General features: G+C 43.0%; 1 protein-coding gene across 1 annotated transcript in view; it reads left to right on the top strand.

The window, feature by feature from the left end:
• Window positions 1-15000, top strand: part of LOC147014125 (calpain-1 catalytic subunit-like) — a 93441-nt gene that overhangs the window by 13493 nt on the left and 64948 nt on the right. Inside the window, exons 4-5 of the mRNA XM_085851819.1 lie at window positions 7577-7710; window positions 13044-13212. Coding sequence (XP_085707945.1) covers window positions 7577-7710; window positions 13044-13212 — 303 coding nt within the window. The remainder of the gene's footprint in view (window positions 1-7576; window positions 7711-13043; window positions 13213-15000) is intronic.

Below are 15000 nucleotides of genomic sequence, written 5' to 3' on the forward strand. Positions count from 1 at the left end.
CGTTGGCTGCTGAATTAACACCAGGGGTTGACTCAGCCTGTCATCCTTCCGAGGTCGGCGAAATGAGTACCAGTGTACTGGATCCGGTGTATGCCCCGGTTAGAATAGGTGTACCATATCCCTGTGTGTCGTAAGAGGCGACCAGGGTTGGCGTCAGGAAGGGCATCCGGCCATAAAACATTGCCTCAAGAAAAAGCCAAACCCCTGCACAGCAGGGAAAAATGGCTGTAAAAACGGTCAAAAACGGAACAGGTTTACATTCACACAAGGACATTTATTATAATAAAGCACGTATGCAATTAAACAAGGCAAAACACATATGCAATTTTACAAGCAACAAAAGCACGACAAAAGAACTACAATCATCTACTTATTATGTACAGTCACTTGCACTTAACAGCAGTTCCTACTTAATAGACGCGCCCACGGACGCACGTACGCACACACACCCAAGAAATGGTGGCAGAGGCCTTTAATAACGGGCTCCAGCTCGGAGGACAGGTGAGCTGAAACCCAGAGCATATCTAGAACCTCTCCACCTCATGTGGTCTTCAAGTTGTTCGGACCCAGGCTCCAGCGAGAGCGAGCTGGATCCAAATGCCGTGAGCTGCGATCCTTCCCGAGCTCCCGCGAATCCTCCCGCGCTTCTCAACACGTGCTGGTGAGACGAGGTGCCGATCCTTCCCGTCGATGCGTCGCTTCCCCGAGGAACCACCTCCAAGAAAAGGTCGATGAGTCGCACCAAGCCTGGAACCAAAATGGAGAACAAAGAGCTCCACAAACCAAGAAGAAGAAGAAGCCACCATTCGCAGCTCGAGCGGAGCAACCGGCTCGACTTTCTTCCGAACAAAACAGCTCGAAGCAAAAAGCTCTCCCGAGCCAAACAGAAGCCTAAGGCCCACTGAACCACCAAAGTAAAAAGCCTCCAAAAAGCCTCCTCCTGAGCCAGGCCGCAGCTGAAGCTCACCGAAGCTCACCGAAGCTCACCGAAGCTCACTGAAGCAAAAAGCTTCCGAAGGCCTCAACCCTAACCCAAGCCAAACAGGACCCGCAGGTCTGCTGAACAGCTACTCTCTACTCCCTTCTCCAACTCTGCCCACGAACAAAAGAAAAGATCTCCTCTTATCCTTCTCCTGCCCTTCCTCCACTCCCGGCGTGACTCATGACTCATGCCCTCGTGCTCCATCCCCCGCTCAGCCACGGGTGGGAGGGAGTTGTTGACGTCATGAGTTACGGGATGGCAGGGTGGTTCTTCCTCTTCGCAGAAGAGGGGGAGGGATGTCTCCATTGTTCCTTCCCTAACTATTAAATCGATCCGCAACGCATCTAATCGATTTCTGAACATTTAAACAATGGAAGCTGAGCTATCTTGGGAACAAGCACTTATCGACATAGCTGACTAAAGGAACCTGAATGTTGTGTGCAATCAAATTCCCAAATTCGTAACAATACATACATACATTCAAATATACATACATAGATATGCAAACTTACATACATACATACACACATACAAACATACTGTTACAGATTCCCGCCTGCCGGCGTGCGCGCGACCGCGTTTAGCCAATGGCGGCCGTCTCATCCACCGAATGGACAATCCAGTCGCGGCTTTCTGGATCAATGCCGAAAACCATCCACGGGTGTATTTTTAACCACACCACAACCTTGTCCGTACTCCACCCGCACGCTACAGGGTGAATCGCCGAATTATCGATATACCTAATTAATCGCGCGGGTAGATTACCGAGAGATTGTACCTCAACGGGGCCGTTGGGACACGAGCTGCTTAAGGCAGCTCGCTCCGTTTGGGATAACAGAGCGGGGTGTTATTGCGACCCCCGTTGGACCCGATCGCCTAACTGGCTATTTAAAAACCAACTATATTCCGAGTAGAAGATGGAAGCTCAATTAAGGAAAAGACGCAACGAACATGGTACATTTAAACAAGCACATTTATTTACTAACATAAGCACGTAAGCAGTCATGTATCAATCAAGCAATTTGTCAAAGCAATGCATTTAATACAAGCAAGACGAAGAATGGGGGTAGGGACAAGACGCGAGCAAGACAAAGAGCTACGACCGTCTATTTATTATGTACATGCACTTACCAATTCTACTTAGCGGACAAGGTGCCACAACGTTCATTCGAAAGCAAAGAAAAACCCCAGGACAGATGAGGGGCAGACTGGACCCCTTGGGGTCTTTATTGACACAGAGCCGTGTAGACTGCAGAGGCTCCACGAGACTGGGCTGGCAACCTTCACCTCGCCAGGGCGGCGTCCCGTCTCCACGACCCACGGTAAGGCACGGCTCGGCAGGCCACACGCTTTGGCTCCGCTGCGCTCTCTCCTTTCCACATGCCTCCACAACCTCCCGCAGCCGACGACTCAGCGAGCGACCACGACCTACAGACTTTGACGCAGGCAGAAAGCGACCACGACCTGCAGACTTCGACAGACTTTGACCCAGGCAGAGAGCGACCACGACCTGCAGACTTCGACAGACTTTGACCCAGGCAGAGAGCGACCACGACCTGCAGACTTTGACAGACCAAGACCTCTCGTTCCGCGTGCCCTTTTATCTCGACGGCGCTTCGCCCCTCCCTTCGCGGCGCACGGGGGAGGAAAATTCCAGGAGAGATCGGCCCGGCTCTTTTGGTTTAAGCACTGCCTCCCCGCGGCTCTTCCGCCCGTGCTTCTCGTTGGGGGGTGGAGGGGGGAGGGGTGAGGCCGTCGTCCGTTCTCTCCCGACGAATGTCAGGCTTCTCGCAACCCTGCTGAGGTGGCAACGTGGTGGTGGTTAAGGTGGTTGTTGTAATGGTCGCGTGTCTGGCGTTTTGTGGTGGTCGTGAGGGTGGTGTGGTTGGGTGCATGTGCTTAAGGTGGTTGTGTGACGGCGGTGGTGGAGAAGGTGTTGGTGGTGGCGGTGGTGGTTGTGAAGCAGTTGGTCCAAAATAAAGATAGTAAAAGAAAAACGGCTAACTCAAAGATCACTGCCCTGATCACACGAATAAACCCCATTAGACAACGGTGGGGAAATCTATCTGAGCACAGACTTATCGGCATAACTGATCTAAGGACCTATATGGTGCTCTGCGAATTCCTCAGCCGTAACAATACATACAAACGCTTGCTCCATTATATATGACTTATTAACCTCCGCCATCTTCGAAGATGGATGGAGGTTACTGTTTTCACCCCTTTCTGTTTGTTTGTTTGTTTGTTTGTGAACAGTATTACGGAAAAACTCCTCGACGGATTTCGACGAAACTTGGTGGGGAGGTTAGGTATGGTCCAAGGATCATGCCATTAAATTTTGGACTTGGTCCCCCCCCCTCCAAAAAAAATTTAGAGGACAAAATTTTGTTTGCATTTCTACATGTTTTAAGTGATTTCCAACCCCCCCCCAAAAAAAATTGTTACCCCCCCCAAAAAGATATTTTTTTTGCATTTCTCCATGTTTTAAGTGATTTCCAACCCCCCTCCCAAAAAAATTGTTAGAGAAAATTTTTTTTTTTTGCATTTCTTCATGTTTTAAGTGATTTCCAACCCCCCCCCCAAAAAAATTGTTAGAGAAATTTTTTTTTTGCATTTTTACATGTTTTAAGTGATTTCCAACCCCCCCAAAAAATTTAGAGAAAAAAATTTTTTTTTGTATTTCTACATATTTTAAGTAATTTCCAACCTCCCCCCCCCAAAAAAAAATAATTGTTATAGAAAAAAAATTTTTGCAACTTTTTTTCAACAAAATTTCAATTTCTTTTTTTTGCATTTCTATATGTTTTAAGTGATTTCCAACCCCCCCCCCAAAAAAATGTTGGAGAAAAGAACTATAACTCTGTCAGCTGAGGTTTTGCACTCTCCCGAGTGCTCCCCCTCTAGCTTAATATGTGTATTGTTTCCTATATTTATTTTGCTTGGTTAGTATTCAGAATCAGGATGTTTAATTATATTGTAATCATTTTTCCAGTGCAGTAAGAACAGTCAGAATGATTAGTTCCATTACTTACACTGAACAACAAATTTCAAATTTTTTTTTTTACTGGAGATGTGTAAAGTGATTAAGACTAATTTGGGTATGCTGATTTCAAAAATCATAACCGTTTTGCTGTATCACGTCAGGATTTTCAGGAACAGAAATATTCCCATTGCCTAGAAGTCAGGATTTCAATGAAATTTACATATGTCTTTAACATGTCTATTTCGTACAATTGTTGTTAACTTGTGTTATATTTCTTTCTTTCAGATAAAGATGAGTAGGCGTTCCTGTACCAATCATCCTGACAACTTCTGTTATGTCTGTGGTCGGTATACCAAAAAAGATCAACAGCGAAGTATATCTACAGCAGTGAAAATGAAGGCCGCCTACTTTCACTACTTCGGGTGTAAGGTGGGGGACCAAGAACAGAGCTGGGCACCACACATCTGCTGCACAAGCTGTCACACAACCTTGACTCAGTGGTTGGTGGGCAAGCGCGCGAGCATGCCATTTGCGGTGCCCATGATATGGCGTGAGCCGCAGAATCATCATGATGATTGTTATTTCTGCTGCACAAGCATCGCCGGCTTCAACAAGAAGAATAAAGGTCACATCAAGTACGCTGACTGCGTCTCTGCTCGTAAACCTGTGCCTCATGATGACGAGAACCCCGTTCCAACACCTCCAGCTGATCAGAACATAGCTGTAAGCAGTGGTGAAGAGGATGGTGATGATGAACCTTTTGAACCCGACACTCAAGAATCACACCTTCTGAACCAGGGAGACTTAAATGATCTTGTAAGAGATCTCTCGCTGTCAAAGGCGAAGGCAGAGCTGCTTGGATCAAGGCTGCAGCAGTGGAATCTACTTGAACCTAACACCAAGATATCCTTGTTCAGAGCACGTCACAGAGACATGGCTGAGTTCTTTGAGATGGAAGACACGATGACATTCTGCAGTGACATCAACGGTCTGTTGAAAGAACTTGGGTGTGATCACGATCCTGCAGACTGGCGCCTCTTCATCGACTCGGGGAAGAACAGCTTGAAGGCTGTTTTGCTCCACAATGGCAACGAGAAACCATCAGTCCCACTGGCTCACGCGTTCGGCATGACAGAGACCTATGAGACTATGCGGCAGCTGCTTGATTCCATCAAGTACAATGACTTCAACTGGCACATCTGCGGAGACTTGAAAGTGGTGGCGCTGTTGTTAGGGCTGCAGTCAGGCTACACGAAATACATGTGTTTCCTTTGTCTCTGGGATAGCAGAGACGACAAGAATCACTGGACGAAGAAAGATTGGGAAGAGCGAAAAGAGCATGTACCTGGTCGACACAACGTGAAGCATGTCGCCCTTGTCGACCCAGCCAAGGTTTTCCTTCCACCACTCCACATAAAGCTCTGCTTGATGAAAAGTTTTGTACGGGCAATGGATCTGAATGGGCGTGGGTTTTTATACCTCAAGGAAAAGTTTGGCAACACCTTGTCGGAGGCCAAGATCAAGGCTGGTGTCTTTGTTGGACCGCAAATCCGACAGATTATGAAGGACGAAACTTTTCCGACAACTCTAAACCCCAAAGAGCTGGCAGCGTGGAGGAGCTTCAAAGCTGTGACGGACAACTTCTTGGGGAACGAGCGCGCGGACAACTATGAAGAAATAGTGCAGCAGCTGCTGGAGTCCTTCAGGAAACTTGGCTCCAGGATGTCCCTGAAAATCCATTTCCTACACCAGCACCTGAACTTCTTCCCTGACAACTTGGGAGCAGTCTCGGACGAGCACGGCGAGCGATTCCACCAAGAGATTTCACTCATGGAGACGCGTTACCAAGGGCGGCACAACCCGAACATGATGGGCGATTTCTGCTGGTTCCTGCATCGTGAAACTGACACAGAGCAGCACAAACGCAAAGCCAAATGCCTAAAGCATTTTTAATTACATTCTAGTGGAGTTTTTCTGTAATTTCTATAATTTTGAAGCATTCATGATGAAATAAATGAATAAATGAATTTTTGTAAATTTCATTGAAATCCTGACTTCTAGGCAATGGGAATATTTCTGTTACTGAAAATCCTGACATGATACAGCAAAACGGTTATGATTTTTGAAATCAGCGTACCCAAATTAGTCTAAATCACTTTACACATCTCCAGTAAAAAAATTTTGTTGTTCAGTGTTATCTGCACAAGTGTTGTTTATATTACTAACACGTCATTACACAACAAGAGCTGTTATTGCCCTTTGACTGAGACTGGTTCACCCCACCCTCTATAGACCATTGCGATTGAAATTTATTTCTTGAAGAAAATACAATTCCATAGTACATAAAGGAAGGGTACTCAATGTTTTATGTACAATCCCTAGTTCATAACTTGATAGACGATACCGAAGTCTCGGAATCCTCTGAGTCTGGTTGTAAAAATGGATGGTAGCTGTGGTTGGGGCCTGATATTGACCCTCTTAACAGAAATCGAAATAACATACTGAGACAATGGTCATCAGGTCAAATGTATGGAGTCTATGTCTGTCTGTCTGTCTGTCTCTCTCTCTCGCTCTCGCTCTCGCTCTCTCTCTCCCCCCGTGGCTTTGTTCCTTATGCACAACCACATCTTTAAAGTTTCAAAGTAGAAGTACAAATTCAACTTTGTGAAGGAGTTAACACAGGTTATGTGGCTGCAGCCTCATGCAGGAGTGTGCTGGGGCAGGGAATGATGTAAATTCTGGATGTAAATTTGTACCATGTAGCGCCACCCGGTGGTCATGGCAGAGGGTATTACAATTTCCTTTTTTACCTGGGCAATGCTGAGGTTAAAGTGCTCTTCGCTTGGGTACATTTGCTCTCCTTCCATTCTCCAATCCTCCCCCCTACAAATAAAACAACAACAAACAAGCAAACAACGGAGAGGTCTGTCAAAGCCTGTCATCGTGTGTAAAACATTTCTGGCAGGAAGAGGCACCAGGACGAATGGGGGGTGGGGGGGGCAAAGCGGGGAGGTGGTGGAGTGAAATGTGAGGACGGTGACTGGAATGGGAGGTGGGGAGTAGGGGTTAAAGCACTTTATTCAAGGGTAAATTTGTTGTCCTGTCCTTCTCCTTCTGGCCAATATTTGTGGCAAACAGGACGATGAATTGGTCCATCAGCGAAGTGAAGGATAGGCCCTGCTAGTACATATATATATATATATATATATATATATATATATATATATATATATATATATATATATATGTATAGATACACATTTTTATGTATGTATAAACTATGTGTATGTATAAATATATATGTATGTATAAACTATATGTATGTATAAACTATATATATATGTTTGTATAAACATTTAATTAAAGGGAAGACATGATGTGTACTTAACGTAAGTGCACCCCCTCCATCGGCTCATAACACGTGTCCACTTTCTCTGCTCTAGATGAGTCGAATGGCTGTTTGAGTGGAAAATTGCAGTGTCCCTTTAACATGTTGTTTTAACTTTCTCTGTTCAATTTCATAAACAACGTTTAAATTCTCAATTAATTTTCTTGAATGTCATGATAAAACCGGTCACACATGATTTACGGAATTGATTGCTTGACCCCAGTTCTGGCAGTATGGAGAATGGGTGGACGTTGTGGTTGATGACCGACTGCCTTTAAAAGATGGAGAACTACTGTTTGTGCACTCAGGAGAGGGTCATGAGTTCTGGAGTGCACTCTTGGAGAAAGCTTACGCAAAGTGAGTCTCTGCCTCTTGATCTCAAAATGTCTCTCTATTTGCAAATTCAAGTGATACGAATACAAAGATGTACAAAGAAACAAAGACAGACACATTATTATGCAATTTTTACAAACCTTGCCTGTGCTCCATCCTCATCCCATTAATTATAATCTGTCAATTTGCTTATCTTTTGTGCACAAGCACATTTTATCTAATAACTTACTTCACCTAAATGGCAACATAAAATTTATAATTAACTTAACCTCCTATTTGATGTCTTGGCAAAGAATTTAGCAATGTACCAACACACAATCGTCAAATATTTTAAAAGTATATGATATATATATATATATATGTATATATATATATATATATATATATATATATATATATATATATATATATATATATATCTGATGTATCATACTCTTCACAGAGTATCAGTGCTACTAAAGCAGCTTCCTGAGCAAGGGTTTTCCTGGGTGGTTTGCCATTGCTTTCCTAGCAGGAGTTAGGGCAGTAATTTGTGATTTGTTCAAGATGACAGAGATAGCTCACCGACTCCACACGAAGGACACCGTGGGGTCATTAATGTCCACCAACTAATGCTGGCAGATGGACGTCCATCTTAATGGACACCAGATGGACACCTGTTTAACGTCCATCCGAGGGACAGCACACACACATTGATGAAACATGCTGCCTGTGAAACACCGGGATGACACTTTATAGCTGGGTCGGGATTCAAACCAAGGTTAGACAGTATAGAGTCACGTATGTGTACATCTAGGCCATCCTGTCAGCCCAATTTAAGTATCCATCCATCCATCCATTCAGACCATACTCTGTGCAGAGCGTTGGTGCTGCCTAAGCAGTCTCCTTGGCTATTGGGCACAATTCTGGACGGGTCGCCACTCCAACACAGACTACCAGCAAGCTGGCACTCATTTTGCCTACCTCAGAAGGATGACAGACAGTCAACCCCACCTGGAGTTAATTCAACAGCCGAGTGTGATTTGAACTCAAGATCCTCAGATCCCAAGCCCACCACCCTAACCATTAAGCCAATACCAATCAATAATATAAGTATATGTGTTGGAAAGTTAGCTTTACACCTACTTATGAATGACGTGGTGCTCTAAGATAAAGCGCTCTGTGCTGGTATACTCTACCTGGTTGTTAATTGTAGTCCAATTAGACTCGACAGAGCAACAGACCCATGTTCAGATATCACAGAGGCAAACACATTTGTAGGCCTGAAGGACAGAAACGAAGCTTTTCTGCTGCCTCAAGGCAACAGCATCTAGAATTAGTACATTCAAGCATTTAACGTTACCTTACATTTACATCCAGGGCAATCTTCAGATCACATAAACAATAAGGCATAATAATTGCATATCACAAATATGACACAACTGTATACAAAAAAGAAAATAGCATTTATAGTTGCTGATGACTTCACCAGGGATTGAGCTCAGCACCAAAAGTTGTTTGAGCATGTTACCACCAAAGCTGTCCTCTTTTCTGCCTGAGATACTGTATAATGTTATATAATGATTTAAAAAGTCAAGATATACTGTTACTTTTCAAATACTCACTGTCAATTTCTTCTTTAAAGGTAATCAGGTCTCACAATTTTGGTCAGTTTTGATCATTATCGATTTGTATCAAATGGCGAATTCATTTTACAATGAAGTAATGTTGGAAAGCATCATACATAAGTTTATCGTAAAAAAATATTCACAGAATCTCGACATGCCAACATGTTTACCAGGTATTCATAGAATACATATCCCACGCAGTCTTGAGAAGGACTTGGTGCGAGCCAACTCTTTTATCACCAAACCAACTCAAATCCACCTGCTTTTGTGATAACTCATCCACAACTTTTTGAAATATCATGATATACTGTATATATATAGTTTTTATACCCGATCTCATAATTTTAGAAACTAGGTTTTACGTTGACATTTTGACCTCAAAAATAGTGGTTGAATTCATTGACCTGATATGTAAATCCTGTTCTTATTTCAAGTCAATCCGATGAAAATCGAGGATTTCAGAAAAATAGCCTATGTTGGCCTTTTGGCCGATGTTGACATCAAAAATAATTGGTGGTTGACTTCAGTGAAGTGATATGAAAATGCTGTTCAAATCTCTAGTCAATCAGATGAAAATTGATAACTTTAGCAATCTGGCCTATGTTGAACTTTTGGCCGATGTTGACCTTTTGACCACAAAAACAATCAGCTTCTTTCTTATGACAAACTCTTCCAGGTGGTTAAGGTTGGTGAATATTGGTTTAAAATTGTGACCTGCAGGCAGTTGACAGCCAAACAAAGAAACAGACAAACAAACAAAGAGAACAAGGAGAAAAAGACATAAAATGTCATTGCCCCTGTGATTTTAGTAATTTTGTTGTACGGAGTTAAAGGGCTAGCCCATATTTACAAACTTATGTATATGCCCAACTGACTTGAGTGGTCATGTGACATGGAAGAACATTTGTGACATGTGACATTTGCCAAGTTTAAACAAAATCAGACCATGCATGTTCAATAAATGGTCGTGGACACGTTTAAGTAACAAAATAGCCACCAGTCTGCCATCTTGGATCTGATCTCAAAACAAAATACATGCACATGAAAGTCATCATTCATCATTGTGTGCCAAGTTTGAACAATATCGATAAATGCATGTCCGAGAAATGGTTGAGGACGTGTTCATTATTGGGTTTTTTTTACAACTAAATTGGATGCCAGTCTACCAGTCAGCTATCTTTGATAAGATTGCAAATTGAATTAAGGTGCACATGTATGCCATCCTGTATTGTGCTTGTGCCAAGTTTGAACAAAATCAGACCATGCTTGTTCGAGAAATGGTTGGGGACGCGTTTAAGTAACGAAATGGCTGCCAGTCGGCCATCTTTGATCTTATCTGGAAAAAAGAACATGAAGTGCATATGTCAGCCATCGTTCATTATCTGCGTGCCAAGTTTGACCAAGATCGGTAAATGCATCTCTGAGAAATGGTTGAGGACGTGTTCACCCTTGGGTTTTTACAATTTTAAAAATCGCGAAACAAAATGATGTGCATATGTTTGCCATCATGCATTGTCTTTGGGTAAAGTTTGAATAAAACCTGTCCATACATGTCTGAGATATGGCTACTGATGGACAGAAGCACGGACGGATGAGACCCAATCCATAAGCCCAGTTTCGGACTATATCCAACGTGGGATAATAACAGTCGACCGACCAATATACTTGCAAATCTTCGATTTTGCAAGCAACAAGAAAGACGCGCAAAGCACGATAATTGCAAAATCCACCACTCTCTCACCCCCCAAAAAGTTGCCATGGATACATCAAATTGTCCATTTCATTCAGATTAAATTGACGATCTTCATCTAAACTCAAGTCAATTGGGTGAAAATTGATTTTAGAAAATTAACCTTGAGTCGACCTTCGACCTTTCACACCAAAAAATAGTTGAATAACCATTTCATTTAAATGATGCCATTTGCAATTATTATTCAAATTTGAAGTCAATCAGATATGATGATTTTAGAAAGTCCAACCTTGAGTTGACCCTTTGACCTTTTGACCTCAAAAATAGTTAGTTTCCCAATTCAGTGACCAAATATGCAAGTCTTGTTCAACTTTCAAGTCAATCGAATCAAAAATGATTTTAGAAATACCACCTCAAGATGACCATTGACCTCAAAATCAATAGACTTCTCAAGTGTGACGACATCAACAACTTGGTAAAGTTTTGAGACGATCGGTTTCGAATTGTGACCTGTAGGCGATTGACAGACAGAAAAGCAGACAGAATAACAATCGACCGACTAAAATATACTCGCAAATCTTCAATTTTGCAAGTATCAAACAGACAGACAAGGGTGAAAAAAAACCTTCTGCCACCTTTGGTGGCAAAGGTAATAAGGAGGTGAGAGTGGGAATTGTTTTGCATTGAGAACTTTAGATCCTACAGAATTGAAAAGAGAGTAGTTGAGTAGTACAGTACTCTTATGAGCGAGGTGCAAACTACAAAAACCTTCGTTGGCTATTAGTAGTTTTGACTTGTCAAGGAATGCCTTGGAACAACTGAAGATTCACAGTCTGTGGCTGTTTTTGGAGTATAGCTTTGCCATATGATCTGGTTTGATGGTACATAACTCCCTATTCTTCGAGATGAACGTTAATAAAATATTAGCAATGAATGAATGAATAAGATTGAAAACTTGGCAATTACCTTTTCCAAATACCCCGCAAAGACAATTCATTTTAGTGAGCATCTTCAGCACTTGGAAATCCGTTTTCATCAAAAAATTCTGCGAATTTCAAGACTTATTTACACTTGTACTATTTACTTTGCACAATTCTACTTATCAAAGTGGAAGTGAAATGCAAATCAGGAGTGAAATTGAAAGAATTGCACGCAGTGAAAAAGCAATACTAAATTGATGATTTTTGCAGGCATGACCAAATATCTCCACAGTTTAATCATTCTCACCTCTGAAGCTATCTGATTATAGGATTGTAATCTGTGAAGAAAATATTGTTGAGGATGTGGGCTGGATAACTCCGAAGGCTGACGCATCAATAAAAAGACCACGGATACCGTCCACAGCACCCACCTTTGGTCGGATCCTCGCGCCCAATGTCAGTTTACCGTACCGATAAGATGACTGAAGTAGATGGGGAACCGTGCCAGTGGTCGTGCAACTGATGTTAAATGGCCGAGTGAATCAACGTTACGCGTCTCACCCTGTCGTCTGTCAGAGACCAATTAAACGCTTGGGCTAATTACCCGCATACCAGGAGTGCCATCTCAAACCAAAACCCAAGCAGGATGAGTCAAGACAGAATGCTAAATCTTTCATGCATTTATTACAGGCAAGCAGAAATTGGTGGGAGAAATGGTGATTGGAATTCAAACAGGGCATTGGCAGGAAAACACAAGGATAGTAATGCAAGCAATTCACACAATTTACAGACACATATACATTTTCCACTTTTCCCCTGTGCCAAGGGTCCTCAAAAGGCGGACCGCGGTCCACATTTGGACCGCAGACATTATCAGTCTGGACCACGGAGCCAATCCTAATCCCCAGTTAATAGATTGATCCACATAGTGCTAATTTAGCTGATAAATTGTTTCTGAGTTAATCCTCACTCATGTTCTTCCAGTCTATCTGCCTCAACTTGTGTGTTAATACAAACGCTGGTGGAGCTCATACAAACGTGACATTGAATTTACTCAAAGTTGTGCATCTGGTTGTGTGTCTTTTTATGTTAAATCTTTGGAGATGTGCAGCTTGGAAGAAAACACACTTTTCCTTTCAGGCTCAATTATTCCTACGAAGCTTTGACAGCGGGCTCCACCAGCGAGGGCTTTGAGGACTTCACTGGTGGCGTTACGGAGTGCATTGACCTTGATAACCCCCCGGACAATTTGTGGCGCATTCTGCGTGAAGCAACCAAGCGCGGATCTCTCATGGGTTGCTCCATAAATGTACGAAGTCAATTATCTGTTTGTTGTGAACAGATAATATCAAGTTTTTCTGAACATCTTCATCCCTCTCCATCTTTCATGCCATTGTATTTTTTTCTTTTCTTGATTTTTTTAAAATTTCATTTATTTTTGTATACAAAGCTCTAGGCTTAAAGTAAACATCAAGGGGCACCAGGTTTACAGGCTATCAAGGAGTATGGGAGGAGGACTGGAGGTCGATGGAAGGAATAATACAAAACTGAGTAACAATGGCCCTGAAAAAATTATAATGGGAAAGAGAATCAGCAGGTGTAGAAGAGAGCATGGGTGAGCAAATAATGTCGTGATTATCAGCGTATTTGACAGAGAGAAGTGAGGTGGACAAGACAATAGACAAATAGAGATAATTCCACATTCGGTGAAATAAGGGGGCGAATCAACGCAGGTAGGCAAGCAGCCTGGAATTTGGTAGGGTGAGCAGATGAGGGTTTCTTGAGGAAGGCCTGTTACCTGTTGTGGCTTGGGGAAGGCAGAAGGAGAAGGCAGGTGGAGCAAGGCCAGATCTCAGCTTGTATAAAAACGAGAGCCCACAAACTCTCTGTGAGATTCCAATGATGTTGAAGGCCTTATCTTCAACCACCTCAAGAGTAGTATAGCAAGGGAGGAAAGCAGGATCAGAAGCCCAGTGTGGGAAGCCATAGTCAGTGGAACTCAGTATTAAAGCCTTGGCACAATGGACGTTGTTTACTGACCCCTGCCAGATGGAGGGGGTATTACTCGCCACGGGCACAAAATTAATTTCTCCCACCATGTGTTTCTTGTAGAAGAGAAAATTAAACAACCTTTGAGCAAAGGAACTTGAACACCAAAAGAAGACAACTTGGAAATGAAGGCTGGATGCCAGACCGTAGAGAAGACTCGAGAGCCTCTTGCTTTTGGTCCAGGGTATCCATCCACTGCTATGTCAGAAGGAGTAATATATCCAAGGTGGAATAGCCAGGCCAGAAGCGAAACGAGTTGTCGGAGATTAGCGAGTTAGAGAAAAGATAGTGTCTGAGGTCAGCTGCAATGATAGACTCTAATACTCTGCTCATAATAGCGAGAAGGCGGATCGGTTTGTATTTGTGTGTTTAATTTTGGAACATTTATTGTGGATCAGAGTGATATTTGCAACTTTTCAAAATGGATGGAGTTGCCTATCTGATAAAAACATGAGAGAGATAGAGAGATAGAGAGAGAGAGAGAGAGAGAGAGAGAGAGAGAGAGAGAGAGAGAGAGAGAGAGAGAGAGAGAGAGAGAGAGAGAGAGAGAGAGAGACACAGACACAGACACAGACACAGACACAGACACAGACACAGACACAGACACAGACACAGACACAGACACAGACACAGACACAGACACAGACACAGACACAGACACAGACACAGAATGACTGGACTGAAGCACAGTTTCTGAGGATTATAACACATGTCATCAGGCCCAGTTATGGAAGAGGTGTCAAGTTGAGAGAAACTTCTCCACTATGGCACAGGAGAAGTATAAATGCTGTATGGAACATTCTATAATAGAGGAAGGGATGGATTTGGGACCTTGGCCTTTTGAGTGAAGACAGAGTTGAAGAAGTCAGTGTTTTTCTCCAAACAATGTAGAACATGACTGTTCTTAATGGAAGGGGAATGTTTACCAGACACAGACCTGACCTGCTCCTACCAAGCTTTGAAGGACGGTGAGAGGCTGGAAAATTTGGATCGCAGATGAGCCTGATGTTGGCCCCTGCCTCTTCGTAGGATAGAAAACAATGGGTCC

This window comes from Eptatretus burgeri, chromosome 13, assembly GCF_056783735.1.
Source record: "Eptatretus burgeri isolate ZD-2024b chromosome 13, Ebu_testis_v1, whole genome shotgun sequence".
Lineage (NCBI taxonomy): Eukaryota > Metazoa > Chordata > Myxini > Myxiniformes > Myxinidae > Eptatretus > Eptatretus burgeri.